This window comes from Somniosus microcephalus, chromosome 2 (genome assembly GCF_052327205.1).
Source record: "Somniosus microcephalus isolate GS21.2 chromosome 2, FLI_Smic_1.0, whole genome shotgun sequence".
NCBI classification, from domain to species: Eukaryota; Metazoa; Chordata; class Chondrichthyes; order Squaliformes; family Somniosidae; genus Somniosus; species Somniosus microcephalus.
Genome location: NC_140988.1, coordinates 300,472,099 through 300,498,917, shown reverse-complemented (window position 1 = coordinate 300,498,917; position 26,819 = coordinate 300,472,099). Strand labels below are relative to the sequence as shown.

Sequence of the window (26,819 nt, the reverse complement as noted above, 5' to 3'; positions counted from 1 at the left end):
ACTGTTGACCATTAGGTGTTGGAAGTTGAGGGCATCTCATGACATTTACATACGGAGAACCTTTATTACCATTCTCATTTTACTGTATTATATTCGTGATGGAAATTGCCTTCATCTGGAAAATATTTAAGCTTAAATCAATTGCTCAGTGGAATGAAATTTATTGTCTGGAACTTTACCAAGTGACCAAACTCCAAATCTGACATATTATATAATGTGTCATGCCTACCAACATTACAGACAAAGAAAATACTTCTTTGTGAAAATACTGATGTTGCCAATATATTATTTGCATGACAATTGGCAACTGATTTAATTATTTTGTTTTTTTAAAACTGATTTGTCAAATTATTTATAAAGATTGTAATTTCTGGTAGGAGCTCAGAAAATGCATTTCCACCAACTGTGTAATTTTCTTCTTCCAGTGCCAACTGTAGGCAGGGCAGGGCAGGGCTAGTACAATCTGAAGCTGGGTTTATCCTCCCATTCCAGCAGTGACCATTTCAGATTGGCTTAATGTGATTCTATATATATCTAGATTTGAAACATGACAATATTCTCTAATGCATATTTCTTTTCTACAGCTGTAGACAGACTATCCAGTATCATCTCGTCATCTTCAACAGATCTGAATTTGGTAGAACCTGATAACTTAGAACCTGATAAGAACTTAACTGCCAAAGAAAGCAGTGAGGAAAAGATTGAGGACTTACTGCAGAACAGAACTACAAGCATGGAAATGCAGACCCAGGGAAAACCGACTGGAGACTCTGTAGAGAAGAACCAAGAGTTGTCACAGGATTCTTGCAATACCTTACTGCACAGTGACAAATGTGACATCCCGGTTACAGACATTGATGATGTCATCAATGAGCTAAATTCCGCTGAGGTAAAAATTACAAATACTTTGTCTCTGAATTCAGAAAGGAACCAAGATAAGATTGCTGCTCATTCAATAAAAGCTATCAACAGCACTAATGGCGTAAGTAGTAAAGGTGCTTCTTCAACAGACCTCAAACAGGTTGTTCTTGACTATTCTGTTCTGAATTCAGTCAACACAGGCAAAGTATTTTCAGTGAACAAAAACTGTCTGACTAACTACTCCAGAAATTTAAGCACTGAGAAGGAGGAAACGCCATTGGGTTTAACAGACATCAAGGAAAACAGTAAACAGCAATCCATGTACGCTGCTGCAGTGGACTCTGATTCAGAGACTGAATCTTCTGACAGCCCTCAATTATCTTGTAATAAAGTGGCAGTGGTTTCGTCTGGAGATGTTAGTTTCAGTCAATGTGAAAGCCTTAGTGTTGCAGATTCAGATATTGAAGAGGTTGAAATCTGCTACCAGCCTAGTGATCAAAATAACACATCACAGCAATTTGTGCACCTCCCAATAAATCTGAATCAAGATGTTCTGCATAAGAGTGGTTTACCAATGACTGAGCTTGCTCCAGAAGCAAATAAAGAGACAATTTCAGTAGCTGAAAAGACAAATTCAAATCTATCATCTTCATGCCATAAAAATGGGGATAGTTTAATCTCTTCCTCACTGCCTTCTATTTTTGATAAGAATAGAACAGAGATTGCTGAACAGGGCCCAGTAACAAATTCTGTTGATGGTAGGCCCTCTGAACAGATCAAATTTGAAAGCACAAGTATCCTTACCACTATGGATGTAAATGATTCACAAATCAAAATTCTGGAATATGATATATTTTCCAAGGCGGATCTGCCAACTAATAAAAATCATGCTGAGGAAGGCACAGATGTAATGACTTCTCATAGCCAAGAATCAGACAAATGCCATTGTACAGGAGAAATTGCCAGGGAATTTGGTGAAAAGTTAGAACATCACAGTGATTCGGCCCTTTCTGCATCAAGACTTCAGTCAAAATCTTGTTTGGAATCCAGCAGAACAGACCATGATTTTTCTTCATCATTAGATGCCTTGAAGCATACCAAGAAACCAGAAGTTACAAAAACAAGCCTTCCATCCCAGTATCCGGTGCCCAAGCCTAGGCTACCTGCTACAAATAAGTCCAACCCGGGTGCTCAGGATGTAGCCTCATCCATGACTCATATCAGAAAGGAAAGGCTGGCTTTGTCAGGTACTGTAAAAAATTCTAGTCCCCAGCCACAAAGACATGTCGTTAATCAGTCCAAACAATCTTTGGGAGCACAAAATGTAAAATCCTCGACACAATTTAAAGGGCAAAGTGAAAGTGGAGCAGCATCTCAAACGTGCACTAGATCTAAGTTTCAGGACAAAACCCAGAAGTTCTATTCTGCACCAAAACTAAAGGGGCTCAGCATTAAAAGTAAAAACAAACCACATTCAGAAACCTGTGAGAAGAATGCAACCAAGTCTGATGGATCCAAGAAACCAGAGTCATTGCAGAAATATCCAGAAAAGTCACCAGTTTTTGATCATCTATCATCCAAGCTCTTCGCCAAAAGAGCATCATTAATGTGTAATTTAAAAACAAACAAACAAGCGGAGAAAAGTAAATCTGAAATGAAGCAAGAGAAAGAAATCAGTAAAGTTCCTGCACATTCTTCAGAGGAACAGCTTTCAATGCACCTAACAGCAGACACCAGACTCCAAACAAGAAAGAAAGATAAAGGTGAAACAAAGTCACCTAATATTACTGATAAAATGGATTTGAGCAATGAAAGGCAAAAACAAGTGTTGAAAGAAGAATCTAAAGACCAAAAAGAGCCAGAACTACAGATAACACTAGATCATAAACTAAAAGACGAAGAACCCAAGGAAATGCACAAAGATATCAGGAAAAGTGCATGGATTAAAAACTCTCATAAGTCATTCGCAGAATCAGGGAGTGAAGAGAACATTACACAAGTGTCCAGTGAACGATCTACTGAACCGCGTATCACATCTCCTACAGAATCGGAACTGTATGAGAATGCTAGCATGGTCAATAAAAACTGGGGGAAATTGTCACAAGAAGCACAGCAGAAACCATTACAAAAAGGGCAGCTGGATGAGCATTTGCCACCCACAGGATCTCAACCATTGAAAGACTCTCCTGTACTCTCTTCAACTTTATTGCACGAAGATGATCAAGAATGCATGGCAACTCAACGTAGCTTTATAGAATTAAAACTAACATCACCTTCTTTGGAGCGGAAAGAAGTTAATAGCATGGCTACTCCTTCAGGACTTTTAGACCACAAGTCAACCAAATCCTCTACAACACTGGATAATGCTCAGAAACCAAAGATAGCTCCAAAGCCTCCTGTGAGGTTAGAGCAGAAATCAGATCAACTGAGTAGTGATGATACACAGGTTGATAAGTATCCATCTGACCATGCAATCAAAGCTTCTTCTCAAAAACAAAAACTGTTACTGGAAAGAGAGGTAAAATCATTTGACACACTACAATTACACACTACTGTTAAAGGTATAGATGATGTTCAACCAAAAGTCGAGGCAACTGGAATCTTAAGGAAATCTTTGAGTGAAGAAAAATACCCCAGCACTGATTTTACCTTCTATCAAAGGGACAAGGATAAGTCAAATATGGGAAGTTTTACAAGTCAGCTGAACTGTCCACCAGAGGGTGGCTCTTCTTTTTCTGTCAGACAGAGAATTAAGTCTTTTGAGAGCCTAGCTAGCTTTGACAAACCTGTAATCAGGAAAATAGACATGCAGTTTCTAGACTCATCCTTTGTTACTTGCAATGCAAGCTCTTCTACCAAGCCAGCAATAGGAAGGCGAATATCGGGGAGTGCAATACCTCTAGTGACATCCAATATTTCATCTATTCGAGACTTTGATGCATCGCGTGCATTGAAACGTAGTTTAAGCTCTTATACTGAAGGGAGCTCTGAGGGTGCCTTTCCATCACCGCAATTAGAAAAGTCTCCATCTAGCTTGGCTTTTCTAAGCTTTGAAACAAATCATTCTGAGAGCAATACCGAGGAGCTTAAAAAGACCAAGGAGTTTGATTCCAGCAGTGAAATGTCTCATGAGCAGGATTTCACTTCATGCAAGGTTAACAGTAGTAAAAGTAGATCATCAGTCAACCATCGACCAAATTCTTTGTCTCGCTCCAAGCTACGGGAACTGAGAGCACTAAGCATGCCAGACCTTGACAAACTGTGCAGTGATTATTCTACTGATCCAATGACCCAAAGCTTTAAAACTGAACTGGAAGTCAAGCCAAGACGGTCTATTGGTCCTGCTGCTGAAAGCCTTACAAATGTTTCCTCTGGAACCTCCTCTGCGACCATTGGGTCAGGTTTAGTGAAAATATATAGATCTGGAATTTCTAGTTTAAGATCAAAGAGCACCTGGAAAAGCAGCACTGGAACACTGGATTCTTGGTCTGATGACGAGCTGACAAATAGTGAGAATGTGTCTGAAAGCAAATGCAGAAGTTGGTCTGTCAGGTTAGTAACCATGATGTCTGAAGCTATATACCTAGAGAATTACATTGATTTCAAAATGCAGAAGGTGTGTAACACATCATTAATCTCTAAATGCCAAGAGCAGACAAGATGCGCAAATTATTTAAATAACACTTTACGACTCTCCAGAGACCTTTTTATTACAGAATATTGAATTGACTCCCTTGAGATGATTAGCCTAGGTCAACCTGGTCCAAACCTATCAAAGCACAGAGGGAGAGCAAGCCTTGAAAACCTGAGGGTATAATTTCCACGATTGGCTATTTTTAGGAAAAAGTAGGGGTAGTTATAAATCAGTGTTTCCCACATTATATTTTACCAAAAATAATAAACAAGTGTAATCTACATCTAGCCAAAAGAAGATTTTTAAGTCTTTTCCCTTTCTCTCCTGAGGGTTCTGGAGTACAGTTGCACAGAATGAGTGTTTTCCCATCCATACATTTTCAGCAGGGTTCTCTAAATAGCAATCAGAAGCAGAAACCCTTGCTAATCCTTCTCCTCACTAACCCAAACTAAAGCCAATTGTAGTGCACCTGGAACCACTGCAGCTGAGCTCAGGTAACTCAGCATAAGCCCTAGATTGAACCTGCTTCTTGATCTGTATGTCTGAATGCCACGCCAGCTAGTTCATTTACTTACTGATCCATTGAAGGAGCTAAGATAGATATTTTGTGTGTCTCTATGCACATATTGTTCAAAACCTTGAGGACCCTGTGCACTTTTAAAGTAATTGTAATTGTGCCCATATAAAGTGGTGGTCCAGGTGCAAGCAGAAGTTAGTAACATAGGGCTGGATTTTACCAACTTCAGGTCCCGGCTTTGCTGCCGGCTCCAGCCCATTATCCAAAATGATTTTCCCCTAATTGGGCCCGCCCAGCACGTTTTCTGGCCAATTGAAGGAAGCAGGTCTGATGACATCATTTGATGACGCGTCATCAGCCGGCTTCCTTAAAGGGACCATGCGTGAATTTAGTCTGACAGTTGTGCTGTCCATGTTCTACAGCATTGAGGTGCTGCAAACACTGACAAGCACTGCACAGAGGTGCACGGCTGCACCCAGGCTCTCCCGTGACTCCCTCCATATGCTTATGGATGGAGTCACAGCACGCAGGGAGGTTCTCTTCCCTTCCAATGGGTGGAAGAGACCTCCCCAGGAGACCAACGCAGCCTGGTTGCACATTGCACAGGAGGACTCAAGCAGGGATGTCGTCAGGAGGACCAGGCTGCAGTGGCGCAAATCTTTCAATGATCTCAGTAGATCACGAAACGTTACTGCAAAGCCACACTCAACCTCATCCTGCTGTGTCACTCATCACATCCCCATCACTCTGCCTTCCCTACCCTAGTCCTGCACATCCTTACTCACACCAACTTACGTTGCACCTCCACCCATCCCTCTCTATCTACATTATCACTTCCCCATCTCACCAGCCACCCCTCACACTCACCCTCATCCTAGTCCAATCATAACAACTAACAACACACAAGGGTAGGCACTAGTGTGTTTTAGCCAATGTTCATGTGAAGTTTCTGTTCATGTGGTGTCAAACATTGAAACCTTTATTTTGAACACTTTGCGTTCTTGGACAGATCTGTGTGCACCTTTGGAAGTGGCTTAGTGAGTTACAGTGAATGGTGAGACATAACGGTACCCCCTGCAATGGTGATGAGTGTGAAAGGAATGGCTTGGGCATTGTAGGGATGCTTTATGGTGTTGGTGTGGGGTGGTGCCAACCTGGCGCATCATGTGGCAGCCAGGGTGTATGGCGCCAAGTGAAGTAAATCTGGCCATGGTGAGGCCATCCCATGCCTCTCGGGCAGCAGTGTGCTCGGGTGCTGATGCCCTTTGTCCTGTGCAGCATAGGTGATTGCGGAGAAGGTTGGTGTTGTTGTTGGTGCTGCTGGTGTGCCTGGTGCTGCTGGTGTTGGGGCTGATCGTGGTGGGATTCTGATGACCAAGGTGAGATAGTTTCAATGGCACCAATGCTGATGTAATAGATGGCAGGTGAACTTGAGATGACAGAAGCGATCTGTCAATGGTGAGAGAGGTTGTTCCAATGAGGTGACACTGGATGGAGAGCTTACTCCAAACACTTACAACCTGCATAAAGCTCAATCTGTCTTCCAAATGCAGTAAGCAACAGCTTCTGAGCTTGGAAAGTGAACAGCTGTGTGATTGGAGCTTTTCTAGCACAATTGCTGCTGTCAAGTAATGAGATGATTCCATGGCCATTCAACTCCTGACCTGCTTACCTGACGTGATCCCGAGCAGCATAGACCTCGTAGGCAACCTAGTAAACTCTGAAGGTGAGCTCAAAATAATTCTTAATGGTCTGTTAACAAGGTCATAATGACTTGAATTGCCTCCCCCACCGCTGCATGTCGAGTCTGCTCAGCGTTGACAGACCCGACATTTCGGAAAGGCGCGTGGTGGCAGGTTGACAGCAGGGTCCCGACCAGCTGTCAAAAAAATCCATTTTCCCACCCAACCGCTGACCCCCCCCGAAAAATTCCCCCCATAGTAACAGTTTCAGGAAAAAGTGATTTGGTCCATTTAGTACAAGGGCAGGATTTTCATTGGGCCATGGACGCAGGATTGGAGGCATGTGGGGGGTTAAAATCCCGAAATCGGGGGTCCCGACACCATCCCGCCCCCAACCCGCCTCCATGCCAGTTTCAAAGGAGGTGGGTACCCACCCCGCACTGGGACAGTTGGTGAATGCACTGCCAAGTGTGGAATTGAGCTATACAGAGGAGATGGGTTCCAGGTTTGATTCCTGATTTGTGTTGAGTTATCTCAGCTAAGCCAGGATGGTAGTACAGACATACAATTGGCCCCAGTGTGTCTGGGTTAGTGAGGTGAAAAATCATTGATATTATGGACCAGGGGATATGGTAGCGTAGTGGTTATGTTACTGGAATAGTAATCCAGAGACCTAGATTAATAATTCAGAGAGCATATTAAATCATCTTCTTCTTCTTAGGCAGTACCTCGGAACCGAGGATGACTTGCTTCCACATTAAAAATGAATTCTCAGGTGACTGATGAGACCAATGCGGGACCTACAGTCTCTGTCACAGGTGGGGCAGACGGTGGTTAAAGGGGCGGGTGGGTGGGGTACTTGGGTTGATGTGCGCTCCTTGCGCTGCCTGCGCTTGGCTTCCGCTTGCTCCCGCCGAAGAGACTCAAGGGGCTGGATTTTCATTGGGCCGTGGAGGTGGGATTGGAGGCGTGTGGGGGTTTAAAATCCCGAAATCGGGGGTCCCGACCCCATCCCGCTCCCAAACCGCCTCCATGCCAGTTTCAAAGGAGGCGGGTACCCGCCCTGCACTGGGACCCGCCTCCCCGAGGTGGGAAGGGGATTAGTGCCAATTAACTGCCTGTTCACAGGTAGCTAACAGGCAATTTTTAGCCTAATCCCTATTTTTAAGGTTGAAGTGTGGGATTCCCGATGGCTCCAAACCACGCCAAGTTAGAGGAGGCGGACTGTCGGGATGAAGGGCTTGGAGGGGTCGAGATGTCCGGTGTTCAGGTGTGTGATGGGTGCATGAGTGCAAAGGTATGTGTGTTTGGTGTGTATAAAGTGTTTAATGAAGTTTTACATACCTTTACTTTTACAGCCTTCCTTCCTTCAGGTCTCGGGAGTCTCTCATCTCACCGGCACAGAAAGCAGAATGGCTGCGAGCTGTCAAAAATTGCAGCATTCAGCTTTCTGTTCTGGGGAGATCTCTAAATCATCCTGACAGGAAGGAATTAACTTGGAGTACAGATTGTCAGTGTTTGACAGCTTCAAACAGCTGTGAAACGCTGATATTTCATCTGTTAAAAGGTCTTGACAGATGAAATTTCAATCTGTGACGTCACCTGTTGCCGGGTGACCCTTAATTGGCCTGCTGAGCCCACAAGGTCAATCAAGTCAAAATTGCGTGGGTTGGCTAGAACTCGATGGAGGCGAGACTACAACCCCGAAAGTTATAGTCCCGCCTCCACCCCGACTCCTCAATGAAAATCCAGCCCCACCTGTCCACAGTATTCCCTTGGTGCATTTCTAATAGCCCTGAATCCCACTTAAAAGACATAGTGAGAAGGTTGAATTCTCAGATTTCCATGACTTTGATCCTGGTGAGTCAGAGAATATGGGGCCGAAATTTGCGGTTGGAGGCGTACCTCTGGAGTACACCTCCGACCCGAAAAGCAATACTAAAGTACCTGGTCGCTCGGGAGCTTCAGAGTCTTCGGGTCCTGGGCCTCCAGGCGTATGCTTGTGTAAAGGCCCACGGATCCCAGGGACGCAGGTGGTTTGGAAGCGTCCCTGGGAACACGTGGGCCAGGCCAACCAATTAGAATGGGGGATTCTTCATAAGCTTATGAGAAATCCCCAAATTAATTAATTAATTAACACAATTCTGATAAAAAATAAATATTCCCATGTTCAAAATTAATTAAAAGTCCCTCTCATTAAGCATTTAAAATAAAAAATTAAATTTTTTGAAAAATAGTAAAAACATTTTAATCTGGCCCAAAATTTACATGAACTAATTTTAAATGTTTTTGTATGTTTTAATCAGTTTTAAAATTTTAATTTAACATTTATTTTAACCCTCATGCCTGCTTTTACCAGGCGTAAGGATTTTGTGGGCATTCGCTGGGCAGTCTGCGGCAGCGAAAGTGTTTTTGGGGAGCATGCGGACGATCTGTCAAAGAGAAACTTGACAGATCGCAAGTTCCGGGTTTTCGCGCACACACAGTGCATGCAGAAACCCGGACTTGCGAGGCCTTTCTGAGGGCTTACGACGGCGTACGCTGTACATCATCGGCCCTACAACATCCGGGCCATGATGTTTCATAATAACTATTCAACCTCCTGTTCGGCTAGATACAGTAAATTATCTGATGTCTTCACGTTGCTGTTTCTCACTCAGCGCTCCTCTTCTGTATCTCTCTTTCTCTTCTCTCCTGTCTATCCCACCTTAACTTTTCTTTCTACCCTCTTCTCACTCTCTCTGTCTTTTTCTTCTTTCTTTTGGTTGGGAGATGATGGCCTCGATTTTCATTGGGCTGTGAGGCGGGCTTTTAGGCGTGCAGGGGGTTAAAATCGCAAAACCTAGGGGTCGCGACCCCCCCCCCCCCCCGGCCTGGTTCCCGCCTCCACGCCATTTTAACCTAGGTGTGTCTGATTGACCTGAATCAACCCTGCCTGCAACAGGCGGGACTGGTCTTTAGGGCCCTTAAACAGCACTGATTGGCCTTTATAATCCCATTTTAACAGGCCCTTGCCTGTTTAACCCTTTTCCCACGTAAAACGCGCCTGGTGGGGCTGACGCCTGTGATACCTGGCGTGAACACTATTGGCTTGCTGACTATCAGCTGCAGGTCCAACATTAAAGAGGATATTTGATCAGTCATCATTTGCAGGTGGCAGGACTTTGTTGTCTCAGGTCTGGGGGAACTTTTAGAAGGCATAACCACAGCTGTGGAAGTTTGGAGCCTGACACCCATCTCCAGTGTGACCTCCTGCGAGACCCCTCTCACCACACTCACTCAGCGCTTCCTCAACTGAGGCACCTACCAGAAGCATGGGAGGCCTTTTTATCCTTCCCCTCTTGGCGTTAGAGGACCTCCAGCCCCATTCGTGAAATGACACACGCCACAACTGCAGAAGTTGCCATCCGAAATTTTACTTACAATAACCAACTGATAGCATTTTTAAAATAAACACATTTCACCCAAGTGACTACCCTTGTGACTATTAGTGCTTTATTTTCCTCTTACGCGTGCTCCTACGTAGTGGTTCCCCTGTGGCTTCAGCAGATGTGGAGGCCCCTTGCTCACTTTCCTGCTGCTCCTGTCTCAACACCTTTGGCGGGCGTCCTCTGGGATGGCGAGCCTGTGAGGGCTCGCCAGCAGTCTGCTGCTCCTGCGGCTGTGCAGGGGTTGAGACCTCTATCTCTATTGGGTGTGTACTCCGGTGGGGCTCTGACTGAGGGCTCTGCAGTGGCATGGAAGTGTGAGCGCTTGGAGAGGAGCCCCCACTTCCTTGAGGGCTGCCACCAACCTCCCTCTCATGAGTCAGGTCCCCCTCAGTGCCTTCAAGTGGCTTGAGAGCACCTTGCTGCACATCAGGGGGGCCATGGGGACCCGTATCTGCAATGGCAGTCCTACTCAGAAGGACTTCCATGAAGGTCTGGTTTCTCTGTTCAATAGATGCCCATCGCTCCTCAAGAGATGTCATTCTATTCTGAACACTCACCATGTTTTCCATACCCTGGCGACTAACCTCCTCCATGGCCGTAGCCCTCCTCTCCTCTACCATAGCCAGCCTTATCACGGAGGCAGCAATCATTTCCACGTAGGTAGCCATCCTTTCCGTGTTGATGCGTTCATGCACCAATGACTCCACAAAGGCTCTGCTCATGTTCGCAATGGACTCCTCCATTCGCTCCACACTCGCAGCGACCCTGGAGACAAAACCTGCCAAAGACTCCTGCATCTGTGCCTGGAGTTCCATCACCTCTGATCTTACGGATGGACCCAGAGGCAGAGGGTCGACATGCAGCTGAGCCGAGCTAGCAGAGTTCTGCGCCCTCCGACGAGGACTCTCCACTGCTGTCCCTGTCTCCACAATCTGCTGATGCTCACTTGTGAGCTGTGATACACCAGGTGACAACTCTACTCTATGTCCCGAAGGTCCCACCGAGGTGTGAGTGTCTGCGCTGGTGCTGGGTGCGCTTATTTCTGATGACGCTGCGCCCTCAGAGGTTGCAAATTCCTCTGAGGAGTCCGGCTGCTCAGGCTCTTCCTCCTGCACCGTGGGGACGGGGGCTCTCGATGGTCCTGTGGGGGAGTCAAGGAAAAAGTTAGAGATGTGATGGCAAGGTTACATGCACAGTGCATTTTGCAGATGACCATAAGTCCATATGATGTAGCTTCAGAATCATTATCAGTGACTCATGCAATGCCAATGAGAGAGATGGAAAACTATTCTGTCACCAGCTTGCGGGGATGCTCCTGCCTGTCCTTCCCCAACGTCCACATCTCGGTCAGCCCCGGCAATCTCCAGCACGCCTTCCTCCCAGGGGGTGAGGTGGGCTAATGAGGGCAGCCCTCCTCCTGTCCTGGCTCGCGCTCTCCTGTTGTGAGCTCTCTTTTCCTGCAATGAGGGAGACAAGTGGAGGTTGAGTGAGAATGAAGGAGTGAGTGCAGAGATTGCATAGCATAGATACTTAGAAGGAGACAAAGATGGAGTGAGGTTGCAATACCAAGGGCCCTCCCTGTGTGTTGTCAGTTGTGTTCAAAGTATCAGAGTGAGAGAGAGTGTGAGGGCTGCATGGTGGCATAGTTCTGTGAATGTGAGCATAGAGAGAGAGGGAATGGGTAAGGGTGCATGGATGTGAGTGTCTAGTGGGATGTGCAGGAAGAGATTGCTAAAGCTGAGTGCTGGTGAGGAAAGGCAATGGGGATCAGATTGAGGGTGATGGAAACTTCATACAGTACTTACTTTTCCAGTGCGAAGAAGGTCATGGGATCTTTTCCTGCACTGCAACCACATTCTTCGTGTTAGCCCCAAGGAGTTGACTTGACCTGCCACCTCTAGCCACACAGCCTTGGTATGGCTGGGAGGCCTCTTCCTCCCTGAAGAAGGGAAGAGGACCTCCCTGTGGGCCCTAGCACCATCCAATAATGCCTGTAGTGAAGCCTCATCAAATTTGGGCGCAGATCTGGCCCTCCCGCTGGCCGTTCCTCCTGCAGGCTCCTGTGCCATCTTAATGTTGAAGGTTGGAAGCCTGCAGAGGAAGCAAGGCTTGCTGTGGACCTTAAAAGCAGCAGCAATGATGACGTCATATTCTGCGACTTTCTGACTGGAAATACTCAATTGCCAAGGCTTCCCACATGCTGGAAATCAATTGGCCAATTGTGTTAAATTTGCATCAATCTCACAGACCCATTTACAATCGTGTCGGAATCACTAAATCCGGGGAAACCGCCAATTCCCTGCACCTGAACGAAAATCGACCCCGATGAGTGGGATGGCATGGTGTGGCAGAGAAAGGAGTCACTAGTGGCTGCTGGCTGCATTTGGGATGGGAGTTAAAAGAAATGTGGCCCTCAGTGACTCTCTTCCCATCCTGCAATCACTGGTGCCCTCGCTCTCATTGTGTCCCCTACTCTTTCACCTTCCCACTACCCATTCTCCTCCCTACTGTCTGTTCACTCCCATCACTCCCCTTACTTCTCCTTTTTTCAAAATAATTTGAAGAAAAACTGCTACAGAAAGTATTATAAGCTAAAGAAAAATACAGCTGACTGACCAGTACTGAGACACACTGGGATATTAGGCAAACTGCATATGCTCCAACGGTGCTATTTAAATTCAGCTCAGAGTTACAGGTCTGGGCAAAAATATCAAGTCAAAGCTCAGGCTTTTAGGAACTTTAAAGAACACATTAATAGACACAAAACACAATCCAGTGGATAAATGGAATCATGTTATTGTGAAATATGTAATTTTATTTTTATTTATTTTGCTTTTTATTTTGCCTAAACCCTTACTTTGAACATTGTAAATTTCAGTTACAGAGGAAAAACATTTTCAGAGAGAATTTTGAGCAATCTGTGTGTACCTAATGGCCAGAATGCACAATCGCAGTGATATACTCTCACTATGGAATAGCAACTATTGTGTGTCACATAGTGTGATACCCTGAATATTGCAAATAACTCTCATACTGCCACTTACAGGAGTAATGGTTACTGCAAGTACCTAGAATGAGATTTTAATGAAATGCATTCCCCACCTACCAAATATATTGTTTAATAAATAGTATGTGATGATGGGAAAGTGTTACAGGAACTAAGTGTGACACTTACAGGAAATATGTGCTATATGCAAGCAGATACTTCATCAGAAGCACCCCAGTCACAGTATGTCATGCTTTGAGTAGCACTGTGTGAAAGAAAGTATGTCAAGGTGATCAACAGTCAGCATACCCTACTTGTCTGCACCCACCAAGATACCATCAAACTTACACGTCTCATCATTGTTAAACCCACCTGGCAACAGCCGTGGGGAACTCTCTTTACAAGGTCCAGGTTTTAGATACTTTACAATATGCAAGGATTGAAATTAGGGCTTGACCGGGTAGATGTTTCCCCTGCCTGGGGAGTCTAGAACCAGGGGTCACAGTCTCAGAATAAGGGGTCAGCCATTTAGGATTGAGATGAGGAGAAACTTCTTCACTCAGAGGGTGGTGAATCTTTGGAATTCTCTATCCCAGAGGGCTGTGGAGGCTCAGTCATTGAGTATATTCAAGACAGAGATCGACAGATTTTTGAATATTAAGGGATTAAGGAATATGGGGATAGTGCAGGAAAGTGGAGATGAGGTAGATCAGCCATGATCTTATTGAATGGCGGAGCAGGCTCGAAGGGCCAAATGGCCTACTCCTGCTCCAATTTCTTATGTTCTTATGTTCTCTTATCATTGAAGTGATTTTATCCTTAATCACTAAGGCTACTCCTCCCCCTCTGCCATTTTCCCTATCTTTCCTGTAGACCTTATAACCTGGTATATTTAGTTCCCAGTCCTGATCTTCTTGCAGCCATGTCTCAGTAATGGCTACCATGTCATACCCTCCAATTTGAATTTGCGCCTGCAGTTCATTCAATTTATTCCTTATACTCTGTGTGTTTGTATAAAGAACGCTTATTTGGGCCACACACCCTAGCCTGTCCTTCAGCTCTAATGTTTTACTCACATGTTTCTTATTTCTCTCTCCTGGTTCAATCACTTTACATCTTTTAGTTTTCCCTTTACATGTAGTGCCTAAAGTACAATTTCTGACTGCTACTCTACTGCCTTCCCTTTTGTTTGTTTTTGAACTATTATTTGTACTACAATTTCCACCTGAGCACCCCCTCCCCATTTACTAGTTTAAAGTCCTTGTGACCACCCTATTTATCCTTTCTGCTAGGACCCTGGTCCCAGCCAGGTTCCGGTGGAACCCGTCCCAACATACAGTTCCTTCCTGTCCCAATACTGGTGCCAGTGTCCCATGAAATGGAACCCCTCTTTCCCACACCACTCCTTCAGCCACGTGTTCACCTCCCTAATCTGCTTATCGCTTTGCCAATTTGCACGTGCCTCTGGTAATAATGCAGAGATTATAACTCTTGAGGTTGTGTTTTTTAGTTTTGCTCCTAGCTCCTGGTACTCTCTGAACATAGCCTCTTGTCTACTCTTTCCTATGTTGCTGGTCCCAACATGGACCACAATGACTGGATCCTCTCCCTCCCTCTCCAATATCCTTTCAAGCTGGTTCGGATGTCCCTCACCCTGGCACCAGGTAGACAACGTACCATGTGGGACTCTCGATCTTGCTTACAAAGGATACTATCTGTCCCCCTAATTTTTGAATGCCCTACAACTACCACATTACGCTTTCCCGCCTCCTCCCCCCCTTTGGACAGCCTCCTGCTCCAAAGTGCCATGGTTCGCATTCTGGTTGTCCTTCCGACAGTCTTTCTCCTTATTCTCACAGGCAGCAAGTACATTGTATCTGTTGAATAGGATCAGTTTCTGCGGATCCTTGTTCCCTAGCTCACCTGAGTTCCCCTTACTCTGCACGCTATCGGTCACACCAACCCCATTCTGAACCTGCACCTCTCTACAAGGCGTGACCGAAATCTGGAGCAGATACTGCTTCCCCTCCCTTATGTGTCGGAGGTCTCCAACTCACACTCCAGCTTAATGACTCTGAGCCAGAGAGATTCGAGGCGGAGACATCTACTGCAGACGTATTCACTCGGGACAGTCACGCTGTCCACAAATTCCCACATACTGCAGTCCAGACACACAGCCTGCTCTGCCATATCTTTAGTCTAGATTATTTATATTATTTATATCTACTTAAGTTTTTTTCTTTTTTTAACACACTAACTTGCACTAAGCACTAAAACACTGAAAACTTTTTTAAATGCCTCTATTTATTAGACTGTCTAAACTTATCGGAAATAAACTTAAGACTTATCCCTAATCTGATCTGAACACTCATCAGCTACTCACCAATCAGCCCCTTTCCTTGTGCTGACGTCACTTCAGATGTTTTTACCTCTCCCTGACGCTCGCACTCCCTCACCTCTGGGCTTTCTGATTCTTGAACTAATTTATTAGATGCTAAAAAATACTAAACACATAAATACAGTATTACCTATTAGCACGTTATCATTTTGATGACATTTGCACCAATTATTAACAATTTAGGAATGACTAATGCAAATACATGAAAATCACCCCTTCTATTTTTTATATATATATGTAAATGAGACTTTGGTAGATACTTTAATTTTGCTTATGCAGGCTTGGTTTATCTGGTTTGAAAGAGTATCTATGTTCCTCGTGTAGCAGTAAATACTAATGGCCTGGTTTTTGTTGGGGCGAGTGACTGTAGGCAATCACTTTGACTGTTCTGATTGTTTATTTGATTACTCCGGCCCATACAGGGCAGGATGTCACAGATCGGAACACTTCAGTTGCATATTGCCATTCCTAGTGACAAGGTTGTCAGATTCAAAACTTCATTCTGCACAAAAGCCAGCTCTGCGCTATTGTATCAGCATTCCTGAACAGCTACCTAGAGCACAAGTTATCCATTGAGAGAGTGTCACCGGTTGTCTCTGGAGGTAGGGGTTCATTTTCAGCTCCTTGCCCAGACAGAGAGATATATTTAGTATCTTTTTGCAGCACTTCAGTTCTTTTGGTTCCACTATACTGCATCCCATGTGGAGGTTGGATGCATGGAGACTTTAAGAATAAACTAAACTTTACATATAAGCTTGTGTTATGGTGCTGGTGCAGGTCGGTATCATCAACAAAGTTAGTGAAGCATCACATATTATCTTAGTAGCCATGGGCGTGTAACTTAAAAGTTCTGTCATTATATGAAATCTGCTATATTGACTTTCTGTAACTTTAATTGCTACTTTGCATAAAGCTGATATGTAGTTAATAGCCTAAGTCTAAGGCATAGGATCTGAGACTGTGTTTATTCTTCCGCTATCCAAAGTCCAGGATAACAAGAGAGGGCTTATGTCAATTTTATTGAGTTAATTACATAATAAAGGTTAGTTCCTGGGCAACGCTATATTACCAGGTACTGTCCTTATAAGGACATGCTTAAGTTCATAGGCAACAAAAGCTCGTTTAGGGGATTGGTCTTTGGTGCTGAGCACGATAGAAAAATCTGACGCAATCCTAAAAATAGGTAACAGTGACGTTGAATACTAAAGGTCTGATTTAATATTGTTTTATAAGTGGCACGGCTTATTTTTATATAAGGTTCTGATCATTGCAATGTTAATGTAAACTCATTTATAAAGCATGTAGAAAGGAATGCTGCCCCTTTAACATATACAAATGAAATTCATTTCTGTTACTCAGATTGTAAGATGGGAAGTCAGAGTTGTGTTTTTTTTTATTTATAATAATGTTTTTTAAGGTCGTTTCTTCTCCCTGTCTATTCTCCACAGGCCACACACTCTCCCTGTGGGGGCAGAGTTCTGGCCTCTGCTCTGAATCTCCACACAGCAGCATTTCTGAGACAGGTAATTCATAAGGAACCATGGCCAGGAACATGCAACTTATCATTCCTGGCTGCACCATGTTTCAGTTCAAATACACTGTGCTGTTGTTACTGATTTGTAGGATAAGATACATCTGTGAAACTGCATTATATATTTGAGCAGTTTTGTAATGTCACTTGACCTACAGCATGCTTAAGCCTTCAAACTATGTTTTTCAGTCTTGAAGATTTATCCCATTCCACCCTGGAGAAACAGAAAGTACAGGCTGTTTTGTCCTCGATAATGGCTAAAGCAGATATTACGAAAATAATCCAGGAAGCCAAGACAGTAGCTGAGGTGAGCAGTTCCGGCATTCTAAATCACCAGAAATCAGGGCTTGAGGCAAACATTTCAGATTCCTGTTTTGTTTCTATTGTTTACTAGCAGGTATGCTTTTTGTGTTCGTACCCATGGAGGTTGGCATTACAAGAGGCAGAAACCGTAGGAAAAAGTGCTGGCAGCATCGTTTGACAGTTTTAGCATTTTCTATCCTGTGGGGGGGGGGGGGGCGCGGTGGACTATTAGCAATAATGTTCATCATTTTAATGCTACCGGCTTAACATTAGAACTATAAATTTTACAGCAAAGGAGATCATTCAGCCCATCATATCTGTGCCAGCTCTTTGCTAGAGCAAACCAAAACTAATTCCATTGTTCTGCTCTCTCCTTATAGCCTTGTATCATATTTGTCTTCAAATATTTCTGGTCTTCCCTTTAAAGGTGCAATGGTCTTTGCCTCAACCACTCACTCCTTTTTGCTCTGCATTTCACACTATAACTGTAATGTATGTACCTTTAAGGGAGAGAACTACTTTTTACAGCTCCTGTATACTGTAGTACCGGCAGTGACCGCACCTGTATATAAACCCTGAGTAGGGATCTGTACAATTAGTTCTAGAGTAACCCTCATTCAGTAAACACCTGTTGATCATTCCCTGCAGTCTCTTGTCTAATTATTGAAGGACGCAACATCAAGATACACGGATCTAACATTGGCGACGAGCAGATTCAAACCTACCTGCAACTCTGCATCACCTCCCAGGGATTCGCTCCTGGAGAACAGTGGAAGAAGGCTGAGTCCAGAAGCACGGGCGTCGACCACGGGAAACCCCCCAGTCATCCAGCGGAGATTTGAGCATCACAGGGGAGGCTGTCGAGAGTCAGGCTTGGCTTTCCAGTCACGGTGGTCCAGCGAAATGGGCTGGCAACAGGTACTGCGCAGACCCTTCCCAGACAGCGGCGGCTAGAGCCGACCGACGGTACAGAAAAAGGCCAAGCAGCGTCAACGGGGGAGAGAGAGAGGGTAGAGCGCACAGGGCACAGCCGGTGTTCTGGACCGAGCGGCGTCAACGAGAGAGAGAGCAGAGCGCAGCTGGTGTTCAAGGGCCGAGCAGCGTCAACGGGGGAGAGAGGCGCGCAGGAAAATGCGCAGAGCGCAGCCGGTGTTCAAGGGCCGAGCAGCGTCAACGGGGGAGAGAGGCACGCAGGAAAACGCGCAGAGCGCAGCCGGTGTTCAAGGGCCGAGCAGCGTCAGCGGGGAAGAAAGGAAAGCGCGGGAGACGCCATTTTAAGCCGCAGCGGGGAAGAAAGGAAAGCGCGGGAGACGCCATTTTAAGCCAGTCTAACCACACCCAAAAATGCCGAAGAGTGGCAGTATCACAGCATTCGACAATGAAGTCGAAGATTGGACGACATATGTCGAACGCATAGAAGTATACTGCAAGGCGAATGAAGTGCCAGATGACAAGAAAGCGCTGGTATTGTTGAATTCAATGGGTGCAAAAACGTATGGCTTACTACGAAACCTAGTAACCCCAGAGAAGCCAGTAGAAAAGGATTTTGAAAACATAGTGTCAATCCTACAGGACCACTTAAACCCCACACCGCTGCTGATAGCAGAAAGATTTAAGTTTCACAAAAGGAACCAGCATAAAAATGAAAGTAATGCTGAGTATTTAACGGAACTGTGCAAGCTATCGAAACACTGCCAGTTTGGAACGGGACTAGCGGATACTTTAAGGGACAAGTTTGTGTGTGGGCTTCAAAGTGAAGGAACCCAGAAACGGCTTCTATCAGAAAAAGATCTTACGCTGGACAAGGCTTTCAGCATTGCAGTATCACACGAAGCAGCAGCACGGGGCGCGGCAGAGATACAACGGAGACCGCAAGAATATGGCACAAATGAAATGTCATACGGAACAGTGAAGTGCTATCGCTGCGGCAGAACAACACACGACCATAAGGATTGCTGGTTCAAGGACAAAGTGTGCAGACAGTGTGGCAAAGTAGGACACATGGCAAGAGTCTGCAGGTCGGGAAAGAAAACCAGCAGCAAGAAATCTCCACAGGAGAAGTACAAGAAGGTACATAAGGTGACGGAGAGTAGTTCAGACGAACAGAAAAGTGATACAGACTCCGGAAGCAAGGAGCTGGGTTGTCTGAAACTACATAATGTGATCAAAACGGAGGATCACCAAACTATCTGGGTCACGCTCAAGATAGCAGGAGTCCAAGTGAAAATGGAATTGGACACAGGATCAGCCCTAACTGTCATAAACCGAAGGGACTACAAGCGACTATTCTCACATATACCCTTGAGAGATACAAAGATTGTCTTGAAGACGTACATGGGCAAAAAGTTTACCCCAAAGGAAAAATAAGGGTGAACGTTATATATAACGGCAAGGAAACACCAAAAATGGACCTATATGTATTGCCAGATGGAGGACGACCACTACTAGGACGTGAATGGATCCGGAAGATACAGCTAGATTGGCATTCCATACAAGCACTGACTGTAGATGCCAAAAAGGATGACGACGTCATACCTGGACGACTGTCAAAAATGCTAACTGACGCACAAGAAGTGTTCCAGCAGGGACTCGGAACACTAAAAGGCATAACAGCGACGATCAAAATAGAGGAAAATGCAAGCCCAAAGTTTTTTAAGGCCAGGCCGGTACCTTATGCGATCCACCCAGCCGTCGAAGCAGAGCTGGAAGGTTTGGAACATTCAGGAGTACTGTCCAAAGTGGACTGGAGCGAGTGGGCTACACCCATCGTTCCTGTAATGAAGAGGTCGTTGAGTAATATGCCTGGGGAACCAAAGAAGGTTCGCATCTGTGGGGACTTAAAGGTGACAGTGAACCCAGTCCTTCACACTGTACAATATCCGCTTCCACGGATTGAAGATATTTTCACCTCGCTATCTGGAGGGAAACACTTCACTAAGATTGATCTGGCCCAGGCGTACCTGCAAATGGAGGTAGAACAAGCCTCGAAACAGTACCTCACGATCAACACTCATAAAGGTCTCTACCAATACAACCGGCTGGTGTTCGGGGTAGCATCAGCTCCGGCTAATTGGCAAAGGGCAATGGATCAAGTCCTGCAAGGGATTCCAGGGACCCAGTGTTATTTGGACGACACCCTGGTCACGGGCGAAAATGACAGTGATCACCTCGCCAACCTGGAGCAGGTGCTCACTAGATTGAAGGAATATGGGCTCTGAGCTAATCGCCACAAATGCGAGTTTTTCCAGAAGCAGATCTCGTATTGTGGCCACGTTATTGATAGAGGGGTTACATAAGTCCCCAGAAAAGATTGAGACAGTAGTCAAGGCTCCAGCACCGGAAAATGTGTCACAACTGAGGTCGTTCCTCGGGCTGGTGGAGTTTGCACATTCTCCCCGTGTTTGCGTGGGTTTTCTCCGGGTGCTCCGGTTTCCTCCCACAGTCCAAAGATGTGCGGGTTAGGTTGATTGGCTATGATAAATTGACCCTTAGTGTTAGGGGGATTAAATACGTGGGGTTACGGGGATAGGGTGGGATATGTGTTGGTGCAGGCTCGATGGGCCGAAATGGCCTCTATCTGCACTGTGGGGTTTCTGTGATTTCTGTGAACTACTACCATAAGTTCTTGCCGAATTTGTCTACAGTACTACACCCACTGAACACCCTACTGCAAACGGGGGTACCATGGAAGTGGAGTGACGAATGTAAACGAGCTTTCCAGAAGAGCAAAGCATTGATCACATCAAAAGAGGTGTTGGCTCATTTCAACCCAGCACTACCAATTCGGTTGGCGTGTGATGCATCACCCTATGGCATTGGAGCGGTGCTGTCGCACAAATTCCCAGACGGCTCGGAGAAGCCAGTAGCCTTTGCGTCTCGGTCACTAACCTCAGCCGAGCATAACTACGCCCAGATTGACAGGGAGGCCCTCAGCCTAGTGTGGGGAGTGAAAAAGTTCAATCACTATCTGCACGGGCAGAAGTTCACCTTGCTGACTGACCACCAGCCACTTGTCTCCATCTTTAATCCAAAGAAGGGCGTTCCGGTGATGACTGCGCAACGGCTACAAAGATGGTCCCTTTTTGTAGGGGCGCACCAATATGAAATCGAGTATAAGGGCACGAAACAGCATGGAAACGTTGATGGGCTATCACACCTGCCACTGCCTACTGCGGAGGAAGCACCAGCAGTGGATCCTGTCGAAATATTTCATTCGACTATAATTGAATGCTTGCCAGTAACTAACGCTGGTATAGAGAAGGAGACCCGAAATGACCCGACACTGTCTCGGGTATATGATTTGACGGTGAAGGGATGGCCAGCACATGGCGACTCACTGTTGCCAGCATTCTCATCCAGAAGAGAACAGCTGTCAGTATGCCAGGGGACCTTGATGTGTGGATCCCGAGTGGTAATTCCACCCAAGTTAAGAGAGAGAGTGCTCAATGAGCTTCACGAAGGTCATCTGGGAGGGGTGAAAATGAAAAGCCTTGCTAGGGCTTATGTGTGGTGGCCGGGGATCGATCAGCAAATCGAGGACCTGACAAAGAGCTGCTCAGGATGCCAGAAGGTCCAAAATGCACCACCACATGCCCCTCTACACCCATGGGAGTGGCCCTCATCTCCATGGCAACGGGTGCATATTGATTTTGCTGGTCCGTTCATGGACTCAATGTTTTTAATAGCCGTGGATGCGCACTCGCAATGGCTTGAGGTGATCAAAATGTCCTCCACCACCACGGAGAAAACTTTTGCAGTCCTACGGACCATTTTTGCCAGGAACGGCTTGCCAGAGCAGATTTGCTCTGATAACGGACCACAGTTTGTGTCCGAAGAGTTTCGAAGATTTATGAAAAGGAATGGGATAAGGCATTACACATCCGCCCCGTATCATCCAGCTACAAATGGATTGGCTGAGAGGTTCGTACAAACCTTTAAAAAAGCAGTAAAGACCATGTGCGATGACGACATTCCACTGCAGCATAAGGTGGACAATTTCCTGTTAGCCTACAGAAATGCGACACATGCAGTCACCAACCAGGCCCCGGCCATGATGTTATTTAACCGAAGGTTGAGATCTCGTCTGGATTTGCTCAGACCAAATGTACGAAGAGATGTTGAGAATAAGCAATTCCAGCACATCAATGAGAAGCCGACAAGGAGCTTCAATGTAGGGCAACCAGTCTTGGCCCGCGACTACCGAACAGAGAAATGGCAACCAGGAACGATATGCACACGGCAGGGCCCACTAATGTACACAGTGGATGCAGAGCGCAGCCGGTGTTCAAGGGCCGAGCAGCGTCAGCGGGGAAGAAAGGAAAGCGCGGGAGACGCCATGCTGACCAGATCCTAGAGTCATAGGAACGAGTCAACCCCATGTCTCGGCCATATGTACCTGGTGAGGAACCAGACGTACAGGTCGCATCTACCCCAGAAACAGTAGCATCGGAAGCTGATGAACCAACCGACGACAGGGGGCCAGAATCGCCTCCGCACCAAGGGAAAGGCGCTATCCAGAAAGGATCAGGAAGCCTCCCCAAAGACTGAGGCCTAGAAATTCACTTGGGCGCAGGCAGCTCATTCGCGCCCAAAAGTTAGCGCTGGGCGGGGAGGCATTAGCGCACGCCGTATATTCATCTTCTGCGCCCCAATTCGGAAGCAGGCGCTATACCAGGGTGTGCCCGCCTCTGTTTGGGGCGCTGCAACTGAATATCGGCGCGCTAGTTGCCGCAGCGCCACCCGATGCGGTGCGGCAGGCTGCGGTACTGCAGGCCTCCTCCTTCTCTTAAGGGGGAGGTGCCTGCAACGGCCGGAGCCCCGATCGCGAGTGCCGGCAAAAGAGCCCGGCACAACGGAGAAGTGCCGGGCTCCACGGAAACCAGCCGGCAATGCCGCGGGGGGGGTGGAGGAGGCCGGGGAAGGAGGTGCAGGCAGGCGGCCGCCGAAAAAGCGGCCGGCCGCACCTTCAGCTTTAAAGCGCCCCACTATGGCAGCAGGACGGCCCCGTTTTCTGTTCACTGTTTGCGCCCGCTTCCGAGGAGGCGGGCGCAAATAAATATGGGGATCGGCGCGGTTTCGGGGCGTTACGGGCCACCGCGCACACCGATGACGTCATCGGTCCCGGCGCAGCGCTAACGGCTACCGCTGCCAATACCGCTGCACTCAATTTCCGCGCTACCACCCCGCCGGCGCAAAAGACCTCTTTAGGCGCTAAGTGGGCGCAAGGCCCACTGAATTTCTAGGCCTGAATTTATAAATAGACTATTTTCAGCTAATGTTGCATGTTAAAAGTGTTAATTGTAATTAGTTGATATTTAATTGTTAAATGAGTGTTATGGTACTGTTAATCTAAAAGGGGAGGAATTGTAATGTATGTACCTTTTAAGGGAGAGAACTACTTTTTACAGCTCCTGTATACTGTAGTACTGGCAGTGACCACACCTGTATATAAACCCTGAGTAGGGATCTGTATAATTAGTTCTAGAGTAACCCTCATTCAGTAAACACCTGTTGATCGTTCCCTGCAGTCTCTTGTCTAATTATTGAAGGACGCAACATCAAGCTACACGGATCTAACAATAACAACTCTGCATTAAGACATTTCTCCTAGCTTCTCTCCTCACCCTCTTAGTGTTTTCAATTGTCTCTGACACCCCAACCAAAAGAAGTACAGTAGTCTTTCCTTATTCACCTGGAGATAGTTCTTGAATTTGTGGTTTTCTTGGGACACCCTTGGCTTCCAGAAAGTTACAGATTATGCAATTTCCACAGTATACTTGACTTGCCTGTGCTGCCATACTAATTGTTCACTAGTTAACTACTTCTTACTTGACTTTAATCTGATGGATCAGCCAAATTCTGGTTCACAGCTGAACTACGATTTGAAAATGAATTGGCTCTAAATCAATCTCACTCTGGAGCTCTCGCAACTCAACCCCGACCCATTTCTCCAGAAATGCCGCCGCTGTACCAGAAGGGGCAGCATCAAGACTTCCACTGAAGGCCTCAGCATGGACCAAGGCCTTCAGCTGGGCCCAAATTAATGGGAGAGGAGGGCTCTCCCTCCTCTAAGGAGCTGGAATCATTACTGGTTTCCTCCCAAGTCTGAAGACACAAGCTAGTTATATCAGCCCTATAACTGCTGGGATCAGCTAATGATTCAACATTGGGCAGTTTCCTAGGCCCAACCACCTTCTGCTGCTTCCTCCATCATAAGGTCAGAAATGGGGATGTTCGCTGATAACTGCACAGTGTTCAGTGCCATTCACAACTCCTCAGATAATGAAACAGTCCATGCCCACATGCAACAAGCCTGGACAACATTCAGGCTTGGGCTGATAAGTGGCAGGTAACATTCGCGTCACACAAGTGCCAGGCAATGACTATCTCCAACAAACAAGAGTCTAACCACCGCCCCTTGACATTCAACGGCATTACCATCGCCGAATCCCCCACCATCAACATACTGGGGGTCACCATTGACCAGAAACTTAACTGGATCAGCCACATAAATACTGTGGCAACAAGAGCCGGTCGGAGGCTAGGTGTTCTGCGGCGAGTGTCTCACCTCCTGACTCCCCAAAGCCTTTCCACCATCTACAAGGCACAAGTCAGGAGTGTGATGGAATACTCTCCACGTGCCTGGATGAGTGCAGCTCCAACAACACTCAAGAAGCTCGACACCATCCAGGACAAAGCAGCCCGCTTGATTGGCACCCCATCCACCACCTTAAACATTCACTCCCTCCACCACCGGCGTACCGTGGCTGCAATGTGTACCATCTACAAGATGCACTGCAGCAACTCGCCAAGGTTTCTTCGGCAGCACCTCCCAAACCCGCGACCTCTTCCACCTAGAAGGATAAGGGCAGCAGGCGCATGGGAACACCACCACCTCCAAGTTCCCCTCCAAGTCACACACCATCCTGACTTAGAAGTATATCACCGATCCGTCATCATCGCTGGGTCAAAATCCTGGAACTCCCTACCTAACAGCACTGTGGGAGTACCTTCACCACATGGACTGCAGCAGTTCAAGAAGGTGGCTCACCACCACCTTCTCAGGGGCAATTAGGGATGGGCAATAAATGCTGGCCTTGCCAGCGACGCCCACATCGCATAAACACATTAAAAAAAATAGCCTGTATTGCCCAGTACCACAAAAATGGGTGCAGTCAGAGATTGGGGTTGCAAAAATCATTCCACTGCACCAGGGTTTTCTCAAACCCCAGATAAACAATTTTTGGGAACAATTGGCATAAGTGTCCCAGTTTGTATGCCCGTCCCACTGGAATGGCAGTTTGTGCTTCAGTAGCACTATTCCAGCAGCTGACTTTATGGCATATGAAAATCTTGTGGGGTGAAATTGGCCTTTGGCAGTAGCACAAAATGGGCGATAATGAATCGGCAGCCTTTACACCCTGCCTGATTTTCTTTTCCATTGTCTTCAATGCCAAAGAAAACTGGCAGGTGTAAAATGGACTGCCCATTCGCTGTTGTTTGTTTGCGTTACTGCTGAAGACCACTTTCATCCCCTTTCTGTCTAATCATAAGATCTGCGGACATGCAATAATTTTTTCCATGCCTGATTGGCTTTTCATAACAATCCTTTCTCAGAAAGTAATAGTCAATTATGTACTAATACCCTTCACATTTTAATAGAAAAATGTATTTTCATACTCAACATTAATAAATGTTCTACTGCACCATAGCTATAAACTGGCTTGCAACGCAATGGTATTATAGAATTTCACTTCTTTCTGTGCATTTCAACAGTTGTTGCACTGCCGATGGTACTTTATTTTATCATTATTGGAAATAAATCAAAGGGAACTAGTTCTAATGAATTGAATCTGATTTAAGAATGACTGGCAACAGATGACAGAATCTTAATTTTTGAAAAATTGATTGGCTGTAGAAAACAGAATTTTGTTTCTCTGATTCTCTTGGCAGTATGCAACTTAAGCTGATTGTTCTGTGCTATTGCCATTTAAGTGAAACCTCTAAATTAAATGTAGCCTGTTCCTGTCAAATCAGCTTTAAAGTTTTTTGAGACTGCAAATCACACCAGATGTGTGTTGGCCATTTCAGTCACGTTGAATGAAAATGTGATACCTCATTTATATTACAGACCCACTGCTGACTGTCAGGTCAACCATTTTATTCTGGCCACAGGCAGGCTGAGCTCTCGGCCTACCTGTACAGGCGAAAGATGTTGTTTTGAACATTGCTGCACTATACAGACTGACATTGTGAAAGGTCTGTGCCAGAATATGAGCTCGTGGCACCTTGCACATGCGCAATGTTGAAGAGCAGTTTCTAACTCTGGCCCACTGTATAAACTGGATTAATTTGGACTGCAGTGAATGGAACCATGTTGCATAGCTGAAGAAGTTCTGCAATATAAATGGGGTATAAAGGGTCCACTGCCCATTTGAAGATGGATCAGCTTGGTTAAGCTGCAGCACGTGGCTCAG

At 46.0% G+C, this 26,819-nt stretch overlaps 1 protein-coding gene across 7 annotated transcripts in view; it reads left to right on the top strand.

Annotated features, from left to right (window-relative positions):
* pdzd2 (PDZ domain containing 2) overlaps positions 1-26,819 on the top strand; it is a 569,380-nt gene that overhangs the window by 515,697 nt on the left and 26,864 nt on the right. For 6 of the 7 annotated variants that reach the window (XM_085973666.1, XM_085973663.1, XM_085973669.1 and 3 more), the window contains 2 exons: positions 585-4,413; positions 17,230-17,347. In XM_085973666.1, coding sequence (XP_085829792.1) covers positions 585-4,413; positions 17,230-17,347 — 3,947 coding nt within the window. Of the gene's footprint in view, positions 1-584; positions 4,414-16,957; positions 17,033-17,229; positions 17,348-26,819 lie in introns of those variants that run through there. The other variant, XM_085973675.1, reaches the window with a different exon arrangement.